The sequence below is a fragment of the Eumetopias jubatus genome, unplaced genomic scaffold, assembly GCF_037043125.1.
Source record: "Eumetopias jubatus isolate StellerSeaLion01/CBP00866 unplaced genomic scaffold, mEumJub1_p1.0 scaffold_2, whole genome shotgun sequence".
In the NCBI taxonomy this organism is placed as follows: Eukaryota; Metazoa; Chordata; class Mammalia; order Carnivora; family Otariidae; genus Eumetopias; species Eumetopias jubatus.
The window spans coordinates 144,499,850-144,515,051 of record NW_028274808.1 but is presented as its reverse complement, the minus strand read 5'-3'; the positions used below and the strand labels follow the sequence as shown (position 1 = coordinate 144,515,051).

Here is a 15,202-nt window from a genome sequence, read left to right as displayed (position 1 = left end):
AGGAAGAATTAATTCACAATGTTACCGGAAACGTATGTTACACATACTTTTAAACGATGAGTAGGATCTGCCCCATGAGCCAAAAGTAGTTCCACCACTGCCAGATGACCCCCTGCACAAGCCAGGGACAGTACAGTGTGGTCATTATTAGCTGTGGTTCTATTCACATTTGCTCCTAAAACAGACAAGACATGGAAAATCATGTTGTTAGACTGCTATTTCTTATGGTAAATTTCAAAATCATAAAGAGAGAATAGCATAATGAAAATCCACACGCCCCTTACCCAGTTTCAGTGATTATAAACACACAATCTCATTTCACATAAACCCTTATCAATTCTCCTCTCCCATCTTGAATTACTCTAAAACAAATCCCAAACATGACATAATTTCATCCATAAGCATTTCAGTATGCACTGGTAGAAGATAAGGCTAAATGTATACATTACTCCTAATGTAATCACTGTTCTAAAAAGTAAAGCAAAAAATTTTATCTACACGTTCTTTCATTAAAAAAGAAAAGATTAAAAAGCAATAAAAATAAGTCACACTGCCCTCTACAGGCTAACTACATAGAGAATTAACACGGAATACAAAGTAATAGTACTACTGAATAGAAAGTAACAGTACTATTGATTTCTTTCACTGGGAAATATCTGAGAATGAAAACAGGTACACCGCGCCCTCGATATGAATTCATCCCTGATTTAAAGCATTCTGCTAGGCAATGTGGGAAATGGAAATAAAGTAGCAGGAAGAAAATGGAACCAAACTCACTGAAATTTATAAGAGAAAGGATAGTGATTATGTAAATAATTCCATTCTTGATAATACCATGGTATAAACATATATCACAAGTAAGTGTTCAAACTGCCTAGAACAATCTGACCAGTAAGTTATTTCTATTTTCTTTTCCTATAAACAATTACAAACTTGAGATTTCTTTAGTATTTATGCTAAGAAAATAGTATATATTGCCTTTTTAATTATACATGGCTTGCACAGCCTTTCTCTTATGAATACTGAATCAAAATCTTTCATCTTCTGTACTTTAAGAATATGATGAAATTTGCATAAAAACCGTTTCAAGTTGAGCTTATGTAGTGAACACCTAACAAATAAGTTAAAGGAATAAGATGCTACTTTTGTCATTTAAAATGGTTTTTGATATTCAAAGTAGAATTACTAACCATAGATGAAATCCTCCATGCATTTTGGCATTTTTGTCACATTTCAATTTTGAATACGTTTTGTGTTATATTTATGACCATTTCTCTATGTTTTACAAAGAAGGAAACTTAGGCCCAAGGAAATGTAAAGCTGAAGAGCGACTTGCCCTTAAGTATCTCAGTGGCATAAACATAAAAATCCAGGTTTCAAGATGTATTATTAAATAAACAGAACAGACTTTAGGTTATCTAAACCCTCAAAGTTTTACATAGAGATATTTTTCTATATAAAAGTGTTTCTCAACAAGGGTGGTATTCAGTATGACAATTCTCCCTAGTTTCTGGAAATGTTCTATGCATTGCAGGATGTTTATCAACCACCCACTCACAAAATCTCAGTAGCATCCCTCCACCAGTGATCCCCAAAGTGTCCTTTATCTCTCAATCTCTAAATACCCCAGGGCAGGGAATAGACATCTTTGAGGAAAAAACTACTGTTTTACACAAACCTACCTTTACTAATTAAGAACTGAACAGTACAAACATGACCAGCTCTTGCAGCTTTCATTAAAGGAGTCCTTCCACCTTCAGATTCATGTTCCTATTAAAAAAACACAGATATTTAATTGCTAGTGAACAACTGCTCTTTTTCATGAAAATCAAAAGGCAAAGAACTGGACTAATTTCTGAATCTAAATATATTAAATATCATGCTTTGAAACAAATTAAGGAATACATCTTTAAATTTTAAAAATCTCAAATTAGAAACATGCTCTACAGATATAATTTAAGAACTGAAATTATATTCATGTGATTGTGACGCCCTCATCTAAATCCATCTGGGTAATTTTTCCTTCTCCCTCTACCAAAAGGACGGTGTAACTTGAACAGTGAATGGCACTCTAGCACAGCCCTCTTGAATCGGCATTATCAGCATTATCCTCATCCACTCCAAGTGATTTTCCTTTTGTTAGTTTGTATCCTACCTACACGAATTTCTGCAGTACATCATTCCCTTTCTTTACAAATTCCCATTAACTCCATGTTACTCTATATGACAACATAAAAGTTACTGATCTAAGATCTGGAAAACCACCAATTATAAGGTATTACTAGAGATTTCTGGGTCTCAAAAGGATGGAGAATCTATTGCATTCTTGTGATTGCTGAGTAATTGAGAACACTACTGGAGAAATTTTCAGATCGTAGAATATAAAGGTTTGAGGAAAAAAATATAGTTTATAAAGCATTAGATATATAAACATTCACATCTGATGAGTAACTTTTGATTTTTCTCTTAAGCCACACACTAAGTTGTTTAAATTGCAATGAACTAAGCAAGTTACATTGCTATATGTTTCAAAGCTACTGTGGTAAACACTGGAAATACAGTTCTTAAGCTGAAGAAGTTCAAAATCTTATAGGGAAGAAATATGCTCACAACTAACAAGAGTATAACATGTGTCATAACCACTTCAAAAGCTACTGACACACACAGAACTGATAGACACCACAAGAGTAATCCAATTTCCAATTTCACCCTTTCCTTCCATAAATGAGGAAAGAGAAATGAAACAAAGTTTACAAAACTAGTCAATGAAGGAGTCTGTTTCTGTCTCATGTGTGCATTTTTGTCATAAACTATGAACTTCTACAGGAATATACATTTGCTTGTTAATCTCAGCCCCATGAACATATGGTTACTTAAATTTTAACTACCTTCTCATGTCTCACTTCTACTCTCTCATATGCTAAACTGGAAGAGCACATAAAGCACTTGTCCCCTACTCTGAAAGGCCATTACAAATAAAGGAAATTATTGGGGCGCCTGGGTGCTTCCCTACCTCTCAAGGCTGTACTCACACTTATTTCTTCCAACTGGAATATCTCTTTTGTCATAACATTGCCCTATCCACCTTTTTAAACCTTACCCAACCCAAAATATACTATCTCAGGTGACCTCTTGACCTCTCCTGAGCTTCTTTACTGTCTGTACTTTCCCTATGACATCTCTTTATAATCTACCATACAATGACTTCAGTATTTCATCCTTTTTACTAAATTATAAGTTATTTGAGGGAAAAGACTACTTATTAAATACTTATCTTCCAAAAATAGCTAAGTACCTAAAAAAATTAATTTGTACTATAATATTAATATAAAATTTCCCCCTTTTATTATGGAGAACAAGGGGTAATAGACTGGATAACCCTGTTAACAAGAGGAATAATAACGGACACCAAACAATGTGGAATGAAAATATGATCAAATGAGAGAAAAAATGGCAAAAAGCCCAACACAAAATTAGAAGAAATACTTTTTGTCTGTAATCTCTATAGAACTTTAAATTAATTTCTTGCCTTGGCTTTAAGAATTAGGATTTAAAAAGTGACAAAGCTTACCAGATCTGCTCCTGCCTGAAGTAGGACATCTGCTACATCAGTATGACCATTTTCACAGGCGTATGTTAGTGCTGTATCCCCTGTTGCTGTTGTTGCATGAACATTAGCTCCTGTGGTAGTATTAAACAACAGAGACTTAATAAAAGAATCATAAGACATAAATGATGGACATAGAAATTTCTTCTACATAAGCCATATCTCCTCAAATTAGATAAAATAGCCCTATCCATTTCTAGAAATAGAGAATATTATTGGCATCTTTAAAAGCAAGAGAAAAAAACAGAAATAGATTACTGCTTGAAATTAAAGCTACAGATACTTCAAACGTAACAAGGTAAATTATTTATGCAGAGTACACACAATAGTTCACCACACTTTTTACATTTTTAAATACACATTCAATGTGTAAGAAAAAAATTATTTGCATTGTAATATTTTTACTTGAATAAATCATGTAAAAACTCCTCCCAAATGCAAAAATGCCTACCTGCAGCTAGTAAGTATTTAACTAACTCCAAATGACCTTCTTGAGCAGCTTCCATTAAAGGGGTAGAACACCCTAGTTCAATATCAGCTCCTGCCTTTATCAGAAAGTCCGCCACTTCCAGAAAGCCTCCACAGCAAGCCAGAGTCAAGGCAGTTTCTTGAGTTTCTTCTGTCTGTGCATTGATATTTGCTCCTAGAATAAAAATTGTAATTTTAAGAAAGTCATTAACTTATTCCAGAGATAAGCAAAACATGTTGTTTCCTAATAACTATACTTCAAAAATGAACATTTGTATTACTTTACTATTTATTTTACTAAATAATAAAGTGCTTGTCCCCTACTCTGAGAGGCCATTACAAATAAAGGAAATTATTGGGGCGCCTGGGTGGCTTAGTCGTTAAGCATCTGCCTTCGGCTCAGGTCATGATCCCAAGGTCCTGGGATCGAACCCCGCATGAGGCTCCCTGCTCAGCAGGAAGCCTGCTTATCCCTCTCCCACTCCCCCTTGCTTGTGTTCCTGCTCTCACTATCTCTCTGTCAAATAAATAAATAAAATCTTTAAAAAAAAATAAAATTATTAAAAATACACCCTGAGTCCATATTTGATGCACACAGCTGCAGTAAGACTTATTCAGCCAGAAGGTACAAACCAGGTGATAAAAGGACTTAGAAAAGTAAACTACATTCCCTTTTTATAAAGATTCAAAATTAATGATGATGATGATGACGATGACAGCTAACATTTAATACACTATTACTATTTGCCAGGTAATATTTGAAAGCATTTTACAAGTTCTATATCAGCTCCATTTTACAGCTAAGGAAATTGAAGTTCATTAACTTGCCCAAGGCCACATTATTATCACTACTACCACCATCACCATAGCTAACACTTAATAGGCACTATATGACAAACAACATTCAAAAAGCTTTATATATAATATATATAAACGTCACAACAACCTTACATAAGGCACAGAAGGTTAGGAACTTGCCTGAAGTTACAAAATTGGCAAGCATTACAGCTGTGATTCAAATGTAAGAAGTGTGCTACAAAACCTCTGCTTTTAAAGTTCTAGCCAATATGGTTTTTTAAAAACGTGCCACTCCTCTTAAATTTGTCCAAACAAAAACTTTACTACTAAAAGAGATATAAAACTTGGCTACAAATATATAGAGAGATGGGAGGTTACTTCTAAACTAAAGGTATCTTAATAATGTAAAATAACTGTCACTTTTCCCAAACATAAAGTCCACTATATGCTGACTCCTTGACAGCTTCTTATAAATGCATCCTTGCATTCTCATCAAATTAGTCCTTATGGTAGGATTCCCCACACTGTTTCATGAAACACTAGATATATTAAGTATTTATTAATAGGTGTTCAGCCCCAACAGCAATTCTCTCAATACATTGAGAAATGTTCAATCTCTTATATGCCCCTACATAATCTACAACCCTACCTCATCCCCAGTTCTGTTTTTACTCACAAAGCACATGATGCCTGAAAGTTCTATATTAAAGAAGTCTATTTGGTTTTGTTTAGCACAGTATGGAGCTATTTTCAAAGCAAATGCTTTCTCATTCATTTTTGTGACAACATCTCGTTACAAATCTACTAGAAAGATGAAACACAGAAACCCAATTTTATAATACTGTAGTCTTACATTTTAAATATTTGTGCTTTAGTGTTTTTGCTGGTACGGTTACCTTGGCCTAGAAGTAACGCCACCATTTCTTCATGTCCTTCACGAGCTGCTTCCATCAGTGGTGTATAACCTTCATCATTGACCTCTTCCAGGCTAGCTCCTCTTTCAATGAGTAAAGCCGCAAGTTCCACATGCCCACCACACGCAGCCAAAGTCAATGGTGACTCAAATGAATCAGCAGGCATGTTCACTTGGGCACCACTGTCAAGAAGTAACCTAGCTACTTCAACATGGCCATCCTAATTACAATGCAATTAAAAAAATTAAATCAGCACCATTAAAAAAATCATTAAAAATATGAACACTTCTCGATTACTATACAGTGAAGGTTTACTGATCTCCATTCAAATAAGAATTAATCTACATTTAACAGTTGAGAAAGCAAGTATTAAGTAAGACCATCTATATTTCTGTGGTACAGACCATGAAACAGCGATCGAGGCTATGAAACTTATAGAAAAATAATACCTTCCTTCAATCAAGAGGCTTATTAACCTTTGGGGAAAAAGAGACATTAAGTACATGCAACAAAAGACTACTATGAAACAACAGCACCGCGTGGCATATACTTAAATGCTACATGGATAAAGATGAGAAAGGGAAAATAGGATTTTTGTAGAGACCTTAAGAAGAAGCAAACTTTTGATTAGGTAGAAAAAGAAAAATGCAATACTTTTTGGAGAAGGCAGAGAATCGCAGATGATGTGTTAGGGGAAAGTGCACACAATTTATACACGGTACTTCCTTTTGTTATTCAACATTCAAATGCCAGTGAAAATTAAAAGAAAAATGAATCTCTCTTACTATCTTCTGTCTCCTTTGTTGGTCTCCCTTTCCCACAGCTTTCCTAACTATAGGCAACTCCAAGGCTCTCTTTTCTTTTTTGCCTTTGATGTAATTTTTCCTTCTAAATATTACCTCACAGACATTTCATCTTCTTTTGAACATGTCACACCCATTTTTAGTTCTGTACTTGCCATATTGCACAACTTTAATACCCTATTACAATGGTTACTTTGTGTTTCTTTGGCTCCAAATTTTCTCCCTCCATTGTTAACTCCTACATTTCCTTTAAAATCCAGCTTAAAATCCCAATCCCTTAGCAAGCTTCAAAATGTCTGGCCACTACCAATATCTTTCCTCTACTTATAACACTTCCAGTACATGCAGATTAGGTCTACAGAATGCTCCATTTTTATTTCTTAATCTACATAGTTCTCTACTGGGGGTCACAAGGATGTTTTAATTTCCTTACCATGGAGATATTATTGATGTGTTTTAAATACATTATATTATTTAATGATCACAACAACCTAAGAGAAGGATATTACCCTAATTTTAACAGATAAGAACTTAAGACCTTCAAAGAAAACTCATGTTTCTTCAAAGGATAATTTACTAAAGCAAACACTGGCATGGCAATAAAGAAAACAAAGATAATTCAAGTCTTAATTAACTACCTGATATTTTTAAAAATTAGTAATTAAAATTTAACATCCTTTCATTGAGATATGAAAAATTCATTTGGGGCCTTTTTCTATCTTTGGCATGTTTTTCTCATACATCAGCCTATAATGTTATTCTCATCCATTTCTGTGCCACAAATCACAGACTAAGATACAGAAGTTTAAGAGTACTATTATTACCTGTTCCTAAGTATAAACCCTAAAAAGAAAGTTCTTAAAAAAGGAATTAAGGGCTCAGAAAAGACCATACACAGAGGGGGGAATTATGTTACACAAATAACACTCTAATTTCAAAATTTTCATTTTTCATTCAAATTTAAATTATCAGTTTGATGAACGTACTCTGCTTAGTATTATGTGCATACTTTGTGGAATATATTCTTCTTAATAGCCTTGATCAACTTTTTAAATGGTTGCTTTTTGTGCCAACTGTGTAATACCAACACAGTTATATGAGACTAAGAAAATAAAAGCAGTGCTATAAAGCTCCAGAAAGCACCTTTAATAGAAAGAAGTTAACGCTGCCCAACTGGCTCTGAACGCTACTGATAATTCAGACAGCTGAGGTTCTGCTCTACAATAAATCTGTGATAAACAAATCTTTCAACTCAAGGAAAAGGTGCTCATCATACAATAACACTGTCTCTATGAATTATATATAGATATATTTCATGTATGTATTTCACCAGTCTTACCATGCAAGCCTCCATTAGAGCAGTGTGCATTTCATCCGTTTTATGCTCTTGATCTGCGCCTGCTTCCAAAAGAAATCGCACCATCTCTAGGTGTCCTAAACCAAAAATGTGCAAGATTACTTTAAAATATTTTATTATTCTAAAAAATATAAGAAAAATTTATAATACTTTGAAAATTTATATTTAACTTAGAGTAATAAATTTATAAGCATAATACTAAAGTCAGTTGCAAGCCACCCTCAACTGTCACACATAAATTATACAAGTGATACTTGTTCTACTCCTTACTCTGTTGCCAATACTACAATCCTTGCTGCAGGTGAGCAAAGACGCTATTAAAATCCAAAACCCAGAATATCCCCTCTACAACCTTTTAAAAGCCAGGGCATGCTATATTTATTTATGCTACAGAACAAATTAGCTTCCGTGAATTAGTAGCCTGGGATAATAATAATTGAAGTTATTTCTAGGAGGAAATGTGTTTTAAGTTTCAATTACTAACTCATAAACTTTTTTTAAAATTTTATTGTTATGTTAATCACCATACTAACTCATAAACTTTTTAAGAACAATCTGTTTATAAGTTGGGAACTGCATATATATATATATTTTTTTTTTGAAACCACATCATTTAGTTTATACTTATTCACCTATTTAGATATAAACATATACATATACATACATACACACACTCATATTTATATTTATGTAGTTTCAAATAAACCATATGCTTCAGTTCAAATAAAGACACCTTATGAGTAGTTAAAAAGACAAGGTATTTTTTAAAAAGGATTTCAGACACTATGCAAGAAACAGAAAAATGACTAATTTTTTTCCAACTTTATTTGGAAGGAGTTGCAATCAATTCTCAATTAGGACTAAGGGGAAGGAGTGGACGGTAAAATCATAAACAACTAAAACTAACTTCAGTATGTAACTGTAACATCTGCTGTATCTTGTTTTTGCTAACTACCTATCTCCCTTTCCTCTCAGTCCTTTTCCCTTCCCAAAGATCCACATCAACGTACAGTCTCAGCCTGAGTTCTAGCCCTTCCCCATCTCCTCCTTGTCAATCTATGTCCTAGAAGACCTCACCCGAAATAGAGGAAAGGGAGAGGGTCCATGGATCCTTGTAAGTAGTAGAGATGTTCTCCACCAGCTCAGTTCTATATCCAGCTTCTAATTAAAGCCTGCAAGCCCCAACCTCAGACGCCCCTTGGAAAGCAGGGTGGGGCTACAAGCAAAGGAGAGAGGGAAGAGTAGTTATATGTAGCCCCATCTCAAAGCTCTTCTGGCCAGCTGGGACCCAGTAGTAAAATACAGCCAGTTCCAGGTTCAAAAGTATTTGTGAAAAGGGGAGAGAGCCACCCAATCAATCAGCCTGCCCTGGAAAGGCTGTCCCAAGGCTTTAATTCCTCTCCTCCCGATGAAGATAAGCCTCTGCTAATTACCAAACAGTACTGGGGAAGTAAGGGACCTCAGCTGTGTTTCCTAAACTTCCTTAATCTGAGACTCTGTTAACACCAGACAACCGAAAGCACTTTAGATAGAGCATATTTTCACATTTAACTTAAATTTTAGTCATTTATGTATTTTAACCATGTTTTTAAAGGAAATTATTCCAGGGGACCTCACACAACTTTGGTCACTCTGAAACAGAATAAAACAAAACAACACTAGGGCCACAACTAGGGTGCGGCAATCAAAGCCTTAGGTATATAATTTAAGGAGGTATTCCCTCACAAGCTTGGTGGGGGAAGTGATTCAGCCATTGAGACTGAGTGCCCCCTTAAATTTTGTATCTTGTCTTATTAGAAATTTTTCTTGATGCCTCAAGGTCAATAATTTATCACTTATTCTATGATACAAACATGACACAGCTGCAGATGGTATGAAACACTGAACTGAATGGCTATGCAGACATAAAATTTGCCTTTTAAAAAAGTTCCTTGGTTTATAGCCATTTACCTGTCAAAAGGTAGTCTGAGAAGTATGTGGCTCTTTGGCTATCTTTTTAGAATCTAGAATCTAGAGCATTAACTAGCTAAAGACTGAGCAACTTTCCAGACAATTGTCTTGCCCTCTCAAAGGATGGTATTTTTCAGTATTACCAGTATTTTCAGGTTGATTGACATCATTTAAAATATCATATATCCCTTTTGTACAGTTACGTATGTATAAGGTAGGTGTTTTACTCAATTTCAACCAGCTCTTCCAACTTTATTAAATGTGTTGATGATACTCTAACATTGTTCTTTAGAATTCAAACTCCCCTCACACCACTTTTCACTTCTCAAATCTCATCTCAATTTTTCTCCTTCTTAGTGTCACATGAAATAGCTTAAGCACCTTCTTATTAATAGATCATCCTAGCTACTTTTATTGTATTTACTTTTAAACTTACAGGATGAATACTTCTGGAGTCAACAGGATTCTTTTGTGAGAACCACGCAAAATATTCTGACACAAAAACCATGAAAAAGTATAGTGCATAATTAAAATTAACCATTTCTGATAAAACAACTGAATCATTTAACAGTTATTTTTCATTGACAATATATTTATAATATTAAGTCTATATTTTAAAAGTTTACATATTAAACTCTGAAACACTTTAAACACATTTCTTTAAGTTAAATACATACTATATTCTATTACCACCTCTTTATTTTTTAATTTAAAAACTGTATCAAATAACAGTCATATCATGTGTTTAAAAACTTTGTTTTAAAAAAATGTTTTATACCGTACCTTTGTAACAAGCTAATGTAAGGGCACTCTCTTTAAATTCATTGGAATGCGTATTAATGCCAGCCCCATTTTCTAGCAGCAATCTGGCTACTTCCACATGTCCAGCACTTCCAGCTTCCATAAGAGGAGTATGACCATTTTCATTATGGTCCTCAATACTAGCACCGGATTCCAAGAGCACCTTTACAACATCTACATAGCCTCCAGCACAAGCATATGTAAGTGCTGTATTGCCTATTTTAATAAAGAAAAACAAAAAGATATTTTTTATCATGTTCAATTAGCCAGCATATAGTACATCATTAGCTTTTGATGTAGTGTTCAACAATTCATTAGTTGTGTATAACACCCAGTGCTCATTACCACACGTGCCCTTCCTAATACCCATCACCTGGGTAACCCATTCCCCCACCCGCCCTCCCTTCTGTAACCCTCAGTTTGGCTCCTGGAGTCCAGAGTCTCTCACAGTTTGTCTCCCTCTCTGATTTCTTCCCATTCAGGAAAAACAAAAAGATATTAACATAAAATACCAAAATAAAAAGAGCCTCTTTTAGCAACAAGAAGAAAACTGAAATGGGAGACTATAATTTTTTTTTAAGATTTTATTTGTCAGAGAGAAAGAGAGAGCACAAGCAGTGGGAGTGGCAGGCAGAGGGAGAGGGAGAAGCAGGCTCCACACTGAGCAGGGAGCTCAAGGAGCCCAATGCAATGCAGGACTCTTAATCCCAGGATGGTGGGATCATGACCTGAGCCGAAGGCAGACGGGGAGACTATAATCTTAATAAATTTAGATAATATATACAATTCCTTTCCCGTTGCCTTTTATCTTACTGAAATCAACTCCCAGTTCTCTCCATTTAGTATCAGGGTCAAATACATGTAGAAAATAGATAGGCTTGCCATGACTGTAGAGTTAAAAAAGAACTGAGCAATTCTAAAACTTTAACTTTTCATATGAGAAAAAAGTTATGTTCATTCTAACCTTAATTAGAGAAAAGTTTCACAAGATTTTTTTGTGATTGTAATTATTCATCGTATGTAGCGACATCTCAGACTGTCCCTTTAATCACACATATTTGTTTTCACTATAACTTCAAACACCAGCTAAATGATCAAAGCTAAAGTATTTCAAAAACATTCTTTCTTGATGATAAAAATCTCCCATGTTACAAGGAAAAAATGTTAACATTCTGGGTAAAGTAAAGATTTCTAAAACCCCTTCAAACCAGAACCTGTAAGATCCTAATTACTTAAAATATTTAACAAATTTGGGGCATCTGGGTGGCTCAGTTGGTTAAGCGTCTGCCTTCAGCTCAGGTCGTGATCCTGGGGAGTCCCGGGATCCAGCCCACATTGGGCCCTGCTCAGCGGGGAGTTTGCTTCTCCCTCAGCCCCTCCCCCTGCTCCTTCTGTCTCTCTCAAATAAATAAAACCCTTAAAATAAAATAAATAAAATACTTAACAAATTTAAAAATCTTACATGAAGAAGATACACAAAATATATTTTCGTATAATTTTAGAATTTTCATATAAATCCATCTATGCCAAGTTTGAAAAAAAATAAAGTTTAAACTAAAGTCATGTCCCGTGTGGGACACAATGTTTTCATAATATTCTTTTTCTGTAGGCCACAATTTAGTATCAGTAGACAATGACAGACCTGCCTTTTGTTCCACAGCCTTCTTGTTCTCCCTATCTTCCCTTCCCTTCTGCCCTGAGACATGGGAAATCTGGGTTGGAGAACTGTAGCCCATTTCCAAGAGTGTAGTCCTTCTAACTGGGCCAGCATTTAATTTAATCTAAACGAACTTTAAAAGGCCAAGTAATCATCCTCATACACCAAAGAGGAAAAATTTTATTCAAAATATATTCTTTACTTTAAACCTAATGCATAGCCTTATGCAAACATGTAGCATTTATAATTAGAGAACTACAAGAGCTTTACTAGTGATGATTTTCATGTGAAATAATTATTAGCAAAGGGTGTTCATATTTAACAAAACTGAAAAAGAATAACCTGTTGAAGACTGTGCATTGACATCGGCTTTATGAGCTAGCAGCAACTTCACAATTTTGACATGTCCTCCATTAGCAGCAGCCATTAAAGGTGTGATGTCACCTTTGATTCCCCTATCTTCCACATTTGCATGCATTGCCAACAAAACCTTATGAAAGAAAAAGTTTAAATGGTATTAGAAAATGATATATTCATCAAAAGATGTGGAACATATTTACGTTACCACCTACCTAGTCATTTAAAGTAAAAGAGCCAACAACCACAAAGTGTATCTAACAAAACTATGTGTTGAAATGAGCCTAATGGTTGAGCTTTATTATTTCCCTAATAAGTAGGCCAGATTAAAAAACAAAAACAAAAACAACCCATGTCATTATTTTTATAATACAAACCTGTGCAAGCTCATAATATCCAGCAGAACAAGCTAAACAAAGGAGGCTCTCCCCTTCCTCAGTGTGCTCATTTACACTTCGCCCTTCAATAAGTAACTTTCGCACAGCATTTACATCTCCTTCTGAACAGGCTTCTGCCAAACTGCGGCTATTGGGGAAGAACATTATAATATCAGGATATAAAAATATGAAAAATTACACAGTGTACTGGCTTTTGAGGTAATTCTGAACAGCAGTACTAAACAAGAATGATTATTTCAATATGATCCATAACAAAAAGAAAACTGAAAATGATTCAGTTCATTGAACTGAATTCATTTTAAAATCTATATATAAAAGTCACTCAATGAGAATTACCAACATTATAAGATGATTACAGCTATGCAACAGAAGGATAAAGTCCAGTTTACTATCCCTGGGGAAAAAAACCAAAATTCTAAAACATAAAATTTATGGAAAATCACATGAACACAATACAGGTAATAATTTTATTTCCCTTTGTTCAGTCGTGAGAAAATTTATATAAAAGTTAATAAAAATGTATTTAATAAAATGGGTAAAACTTGTACTAATTACAAAGGTCTACCTGAGTCCTTCAATCAACTAAAGGGAAATCAGACAGGAAAGTTGTGAGCATGTAATTTTGATTAAAATATGAATAACTGATAAGGAGATTTTTTTTTCAAGTATTTACTTGTGCATCATATTTTGGTGAAGCCTGAAAAATATCCAGGCAAGGCAAAGGCTAAATTCAAGCAAAAGGAAGGTGGAGAAAGTGAAGCAACAGAAAATTAGACTGAGAGTAAAGTGTTTGCCCTATAAACATCCCCATATAATTCCAACTATGGACATTTCTAAAGATTCTCTCTACTCTTGGATAAAATCCATCCTAAGAAAAACACTAAATCCAGTGCTATTAATATTCACTTCATTTCAAATATAAGTCAATTCTTATATCATCCTCTTGAAGGTCCCATCACTTCTGATACTAAAGGCATCCATGGGTAACCTCTTCTTTTTTTTTTTTTTAAAGATTTTATTTATTTACTTGAGAGAGAGAAAGAGAGAGTGAGAGGGAACACAAGCAGGGGGAGAGGGAGAGGGAGAGGCAGGCTTCCCGCAGAGCAGGGAGCCTGATGTGGGCTTGATCTCAGGACCCTGGGATGCTTAACGACTGAGCCACTCAGGCGCCCTGGTGACCTCTTTTCTATACCTCTATTATTACTACCACCCAGATTCAAGAACATCATGTTTAGCCCAGATTATGGCAAAGTCTCCTGAACAGTCTTCCTGCTGTTACCTTTGTTTTCCTTCAGACTCTTTTCAACAAGGCAACCAGAGAGATCTTATTTAAAGGAAAGCAGATCATGTCACTCCTCTGCCCAGAATCTTCCATTTGGCCTCTAAGCTCACTTACACTAAAAGCCATAGTACTTATGAGATCTTTCCAGTGGTAGGGTCCCACAGTCCTAGTTTTTACCTCTCTGATTTCATCCCCTACTATTCTCACTCTTACTCTTGCCACATTCACTGGCTTTCCTGCTTTTCATAAAAAATGCTAATTAAGCTCCAACTCCAAGATATATGTATTCACCGTCCCTCTGCCAAGACAGCTTCTCTGTCAGACACAGCTCACACCCTTACCAATTTCAGGTCTTTACTAAAAAACCATCTTTTAAGTGAGGATTTCCCTGACTACTCTCTGAAAAACGCACTGTGATCTCCAACCCCAAACACTGCTCTAGCACTTCCCCATTCAATTTTTCCCCATAGTTCTTATCATTGTGTGTCATGTTATATATTATACTTACTGGTTAATTGTATTATCCCCTTACCAAAGTCAAAGTCTTGAATAGCACCTAGTATGCTTGTCTCATAATTTCCCATTTTTTAGGACACCGACAGTCCTTAGACCCAGTGTTCTCTATTACCTTTAAACAAATGTAAGACAAATCTTTCCCATAAGACATGTCCTTATAAGAACATACCTTTTCTCTCTTTCAAGTGGGCTCTTACTCTTTTTCTCTTCCTGAGGCACACACATACTTTCCCTCTACAATCCCATTTAGACTTGCATTCAATTTCCTTATGTGTGTGCTAGCTTTAAGACAAG

General features: G+C 35.0%; 1 protein-coding gene across 5 annotated transcripts in view; it reads right to left on the bottom strand.

The window, feature by feature from the left end:
• Nucleotides 1–15,202, bottom strand: part of ANKRD17 (ankyrin repeat domain 17) — a 159,124-nt gene that overhangs the window by 58,411 nt on the left and 85,511 nt on the right. For all 5 annotated transcript variants that reach the window (XM_028100587.2, XM_028100588.2, XM_028100590.2 and 2 more), the window contains exons 4-12: nucleotides 13,090–13,237; nucleotides 12,698–12,845; nucleotides 10,681–10,914; nucleotides 7,930–8,024; nucleotides 5,770–6,007; nucleotides 4,059–4,250; nucleotides 3,572–3,681; nucleotides 1,683–1,770; nucleotides 48–175 (exon numbers count right to left, since the gene is read on the bottom strand). In XM_028100587.2, coding sequence (XP_027956388.2) covers nucleotides 48–175; nucleotides 1,683–1,770; nucleotides 3,572–3,681; nucleotides 4,059–4,250; nucleotides 5,770–6,007; nucleotides 7,930–8,024; nucleotides 10,681–10,914; nucleotides 12,698–12,845; nucleotides 13,090–13,237 — 1,381 coding nt within the window. The remainder of the gene's footprint in view (nucleotides 1–47; nucleotides 176–1,682; nucleotides 1,771–3,571; nucleotides 3,682–4,058; nucleotides 4,251–5,769; nucleotides 6,008–7,929; nucleotides 8,025–10,680; nucleotides 10,915–12,697; nucleotides 12,846–13,089; nucleotides 13,238–15,202) is intronic.